Here is a 5,602-nt window from a genome sequence, read left to right as displayed (position 1 = left end):
TTCCCATTCTTGTAGTTTGGCTTCATTCGTCAGGCCCTTCCTGCTTTCCCCTCAACCTGTAACTCTACTATGTATTCGAAGCTCAGAACCACATGATAACTGGCCCCAAGGGGTCTTTCATATGTGATGTCCTCAATATCTGCACTACTCAAGGTGAATGCTAGGTCCAGTCTCTCTGGTTCATTATCTCTCTGGTAGTGTCCCTTTCGTGTTGGTACATGAGGTTTTCCAGTACCACCTCCATCATCACAGCCCTCCACGTTTCTTGGCCCCCATGTGGCTCCAAGTTCTCCCAGTCGATTTCCTTGTGGTTGAAGGCACCCATGATCAGTAGCTTTGCCCTGCTCACATGAGCCTTTCTGGCCACTTCAGCCAGTGTGTCATCCATCAATATTACTCTCATCATACTCTTGCTTGGCCTCCTGTTCTTCTGTGGTGGGTTATACATCATTGCAATTAACTCCTTGGGACTTCAAGGCTGAAGTGCTCCTATTATGTAATCTCTTGCTTCTCCTCTGTTTCCTTTCTCCAGCTAATCAAAATCTCATCGGTTTTAGATAAACAGTGCCACTACTCCACCCCCTTTGTTCCCTCTGTCTTTCCTCAGGATTTAATATCCAATTGGAAAGATGGCATCTGATATCCCTGTGAGCTTGGTCCAGTGATGTCTCTTTAACTCTTTCGTCCCACTCGTCATACTAATTTATTCCATCAGCGCTTGTTTAGCATACCTTCAGTCTGTGAGAGTGGGGGGACTGGCAGTGTGCTGTGGGATCCTACAGTGTGGTGTGGGGTGGGGACTGAGTGTGGGTTGTGGTTTGTGTTGGGATAGCATGTTTGGTTGTGGGGTTCTGGGGATGGTTCTGTGTGTGTTTGCTCTTGTTGCTCTGCCCTGTTCTGGTTGTCCTCTGCTGATTCTCTCCTTGTCTCTCTTCCAAGCCCCTTTTGCTTTTGTGTCCTCTCCCTCAGCTGCTGTCGTTCTGTTTTTGTTCTGTCTCTTTCTAGGAACACCCTCTTGTATGCTTACGATTCTTTCAACCGTCAGAGAATAGGGGGGTACTTGAAGGGGAGAAATCAGATTGATTGGCCATTTTCTCTCCTTCAAGTACCCTCCTATTCCTTGAAAATTTACAATCTCAGACATGTCCTCTTCACCTATTTCTTTGATGATGTTCTCAATCTCCTGTCTTTCTGCTTGCCATCTTTCATTGTGTCCTTCCCTCGCTCTCATGAAGCCCATGAATAAACACTGACATCGCCCTCTCTTCCTCCCTTTGCCTTTCCCTGTGTGTGTGTGTGTGTGTGTGTGTGTGTGTGTGTGTGTGTGTGTGTGTGTGTGTGTGTGTGTGTGTGTGAATAGCAGAAAAATTAATGTGGGATTGATTCTAGGTAGTTGAGAACAGGATTGTGTCACTAGTGCCACTGCCTTAACAGGCCTTCAGAGCAACCATAGATGAATGGACAGAGTAGGGCCTGTTTACCTACATCATCTCAGTTCAAACCTCCGTTAAGTAACATCATTTATGGTACAACTATAACAAAATATTTGTTGCAGATGCAGTTCAAGATGTTCGGAGTGTGTGTGATGGTGGTTAAAATCTGGATAATGGTACATGTTGCTTCAAGTACGTCTCTGCAGCAGCATCAAAAACAACACAAGACTTGTCCACTCAGATACCACCTCCCTCTCGCCATCTCCCATTCCATTACCACACACACACACCACCACCACACCACAGACAATCCAATAGGAGATTACATAAGCAATGAACCAGCAGAGGATGCAAGCAAGCTACCGGCAGACGACCACACAAACAATCCACTAGCAGATTACATAAGCAGTGTACCAGCAGACGATGCAAACAATCAACCAGCAGATGATGCAAACAGTACCCCAACAGACGATGGAAACAATCCACCAGGAGATGACCACACAAACAATCCACTAGCAGATTACATAAGCAATCCACCAGTAGACAATGCAAACAATCCGCCAACAGATTACAAGACAAACAATTCACCAGAAGAATTAACAAATAATCCAGCACCAGACTATACAAATAACTCACCAACAGAAACAGACTATTCAGCAAATCCACCAACAGACAATACAAATAATTTTCCAACAGATTATATAAGCAATTCAAAAGCAGACGACTACGCAAACACTCCACTAGCAGACAAGCACACAGTCAAGAGGTCATTATCACCCACCGATTGACTACCAGTCATTAGTAACCAAGCTTTCCTGGCGTCGTATACGAGTTCTACCTTGACAATAGGTCTACAAGAACTGCAAGCCTCACGCACCGTTATCACAGCTGCAGAACAAAACCGTGACCACGATTCGCTTATGGGGAAAATACGTTCAACTGAAGACGAAGCTGAACGAACCAGACCCCGAAGGGTATTACTAGGAGCTAGGACCTACGCTTCGGTCTTGGAAGAATTTAGAAAGACTTCATCCGGTAGAGAGGGAGAGGATCCTCCTGCAGAAGAGGTGGCCAACATGATCTCATCCTTGCTGACTCGTCATTTAGCTGGATGCTATAAGGTAGTTCACTCTTCCAGGGAGGTCACTTGATGCTGGTGAGGGCCCCTTAATATTTGTAGTCCTAGTCCTTGTTTCCAATGTAATTGTCTCCGTTTTCCGAGGCGCTGAATGATCTCTTCAAGTTTAGCGCTTCCTCTAACATTAATAGGCTTTATTACATTCAGTAACAGCCAAAAAAAAAAAGTAGGATTTATAAAACGCTACTTTTGCATAAAACAACATAATGCCTCGTAGTGGTTTGTGATGTTCACGTTACCTGTTGCTGCTAAAATTATGTACACACATCCTTCAAGGGAAGTTACTTGACACTAGCTAGGGGCTCTTGATTCACGGAATTAGGCTTAATCTTCCTTTGTGTGGAATCGGATATTGGAACTCAGTTCAGGACATTTACTTAAGGAAACGTTTCGCTCCGAGTAGTTTCTTCAGTCTTGATAGACTGATGAAATCGCTCATGGTGAAAGGTTTCCTTTAATGAATGTTCTGAACTGTACACAAGTGTCTTTTCCACAGTTTGTTGCTATCACTTTACCATTTGATATTGACTTCCTGTGTCCTGGATCAAACCTGATTTCTTTCCAGTCTCCAAGGTGTTGTGTGGCTCTTTCGGTTTTAACGCTCCGTTTGAGCATACTATTAAATATTTACACTGAGAGGTGTCTGAGGGATTACGTTACTCCATGTTTTAGGGAATAAATTATTCATCAGTGATGTAAATGTTTAATGAAAGCACAATTACCCTTGTGTAGTCGCTGGGCTTTAAACTAGACACTTAACCCAATGGTGTTACCCCAGATGGTGTTGTATACCCCGGAAGAACCATATCTGGGAGTGGTGGATGCTGTGGTGTCAAGCCTGGGTGATGCTACGTTACTGTGGGAAATGGACTCCTTCCTGCTCACTTCACCTCCGTACACTGTGCTCACTACCACCCATCACCACGCACACGCCTACTGCGTCGCTTTTGTTATTCTCGCTCGCCTCCAGGTAAGACCTCACGGTCCTTGAGTTTAAGGACTCTTTATGCAAGGAATTGGAGTTACTTCCCCTTCCTTGGATCAAATCATTAATACACTTCCTCTAGCCGCCTCATCGCTTCAACGTTCAGAGAAATAATTTACTCGTATACAGGTCTTACACCATAATTATTCATTATTTATATCAGTAGTAATATTAGTATTTTTTGACGAGAAGGATGTGGGCCGGGTGACGACGGCGATACAGAGGGGCAAGTGGTTCCAGAATGCAAGCAAGATGATGCTGGTCTACACGGGATCTGTGCTTCCCCTCGCCACTCTAGATCAACACAACTTCTTCGGTACTTATCTAATACTAGTATTCCTCACTGTACTACTTTTTAAAAAGAGTTTAATTCAGAGAGCAGAAAAGATGCTGAGGTGGTTTGAGCATTTATTCATCATAATTTGCTATATCCTTTTTTCTAAGAGAATGTATAAATCCTGATGGGAAGGACGGACAGGTAGGGGCCATTCATGGAAGTCTCAGAGGGAGGGTGTGAAACAATTTTAAGAGGTATGGGTTCGAATATCTCAGGTCATTGATCGGGCCGCGGGAACGTTGACCCTCAGAACACTTTCCAAGTATACTCCAGGTAGGAGTTATTGCGAGTATGTGAACGTTCCTGTGGGAATTTATTGAGTTCAAGAAATCCCACAGGGCCATTGTAAACAAACAGTAGAGGCCTCTAGAATTTACGCCGACAAAGCATCATGAGTCAGCACATAATCATTGATAGGTTTACAGTAATTTGATAGATTACAGGTTTTAGGTAGAATTGGGAACTAATAATAGAATTAAAAATTGTAGTTTTAGGTTTTAATATGTTTACATTAGGTAGAAATGAGCAGGGATATTAGGTAAATAGTGACATCTAGCGGTGCTGCTGCAAATTAGAGAAAGACTCTGGTAGCCATTTTGCACAAGGACCTGTGCCGTCAGCACCTCCATACATGTTTCTATCTCTTGAATCCCACACGGTTTCCCAGCGTTACCTGGCAGTTAACAACGTGATTCAGAGGCCTTACAACGAATCATGGATACGAGTTTCTGCCAGAACCGTTGGTGATACTACTTACTGTATTTTGCCCCTAATCACGTGGCCACTGATACTGGGTAGGGAAATCAGATCAGGGATAGTTGACTTACTGTTAATAAGCGAATGTATGACCAACGATCAGGTAATTTGTAATTTATATTTACTATATGTTTTACAGTTTTTACTCCTGAAAGTGTTGTAGAAACCACTTGCGAGACATTTGGAGTCTTGGGGGAGAGTGTGTGAAGGTTTACTCGGCCATGTAAGATCTGATGCAAGTATTACCAAGGCTGGCTCCTCCATAAATATATTATTATTATCAAAAAGAAGTGCTAAGCCACAAAGGCTATACAGTCCATAAATATAATAATAGAAAAAATAATTAATAACAAACACTATTGCAAGAAAGAACACTATTTGAAAGAAAAATGAAATATAAAAATAATTGAATTCAACGCTAATTTGTACAGAGGTAATTGTTGAATATAATGTCGACGTTGTTGACAGCGCATTGTGGAAACTAGCCGTTGTTGATGAGGGGGGGAGGGGTGTCACAGCTGGTACGTGACAACCCATCGACTATTCAGCCACACTGTCTAGCCTTGGATGATCCGACAAGATGATAGGAATGCAGGTCTTTCACCACTGCAAAGATGAGGGGTAGCTGTCTGGGTTTAGCCGCATTAAGGCAAGTAGATCGTGCGTGAAGTCTCTGAACCTAAGTTAGGTTCCTCTCCTTCAAGCCTCTGTAGTTGCCAGATAACCCTAGCTGGCAGTCCAAGCTAGAAAGAGAAAAGGTTCCCACCGCTCGATAAATCACTCTCCATAAGCGTAAGACATTTAAAAGACCAGTGAGGATTTAAAGACAAGATTTAAAAATGAAAGTCAAGGCAGGAAGAACTAAGGCTCAAAATTAAATGAAAGTGACACCTTTAACCAATATATCAATTAAGACAGGAGCAGAGGCACATACAGATATGTTGGGAGCTGCT

At 43.1% G+C, this 5,602-nt stretch overlaps 1 protein-coding gene across 2 annotated transcripts; it reads left to right on the top strand.

Moving 5' to 3' along the window:
- The first annotated feature begins 1,559 nt into the window (after positions 1-1,559).
- Positions 1,560-5,357, top strand: LOC128688502 (uncharacterized). 2 transcript variants are annotated; one of them, XM_053776355.2, is made up of 4 exons: positions 1,560-2,554; positions 3,350-3,541; positions 3,749-3,872; positions 4,789-5,356. In XM_053776355.2, exons 1-4 carry the CDS (start codon positions 2,354-2,356, stop codon positions 4,854-4,856), a joined length of 585 nt encoding a protein of 194 aa, XP_053632330.2. In that variant the 5' UTR covers positions 1,560-2,353; the 3' UTR covers positions 4,857-5,356. The 2 variants fall into 2 exon arrangements, with proteins under 2 accessions (XP_053632330.2, XP_069938698.1); XM_070082597.1 differs by having other exon boundaries at positions 3,749-5,357.
- Positions 5,358-5,602: the final 245 nt, after the last annotated feature.

Source organism: Cherax quadricarinatus, chromosome 1 (assembly GCF_038502225.1).
Source record: "Cherax quadricarinatus isolate ZL_2023a chromosome 1, ASM3850222v1, whole genome shotgun sequence".
Lineage (NCBI taxonomy): Eukaryota > Metazoa > Arthropoda > Malacostraca > Decapoda > Parastacidae > Cherax > Cherax quadricarinatus.
The sequence above is the reverse complement of the archived record's forward strand: the minus strand, read 5'-3'. Positions and strand labels throughout refer to the sequence as shown.

Bases quoted from the DNA above. Each gene is read 5' to 3' on its own strand.
- LOC128688502 (XM_070082597.1), top strand. From the start codon at position 2,354: ATGGGGAAAATACGTTCAACTGAAGACGAAGCTGAACGAACCAGACCC. The intron at 2,555-3,349 runs GTAGTTCACTCT...GTGTTACCCCAG, and splicing joins ATTTAGCTGGATGCTATAAG to ATGGTGTTGTATACCCCGGA. The intron at 3,542-3,748 runs GTAAGACCTCAC...TTTGACGAGAAG, and splicing joins TTATTCTCGCTCGCCTCCAG to GATGTGGGCCGGGTGACGAC.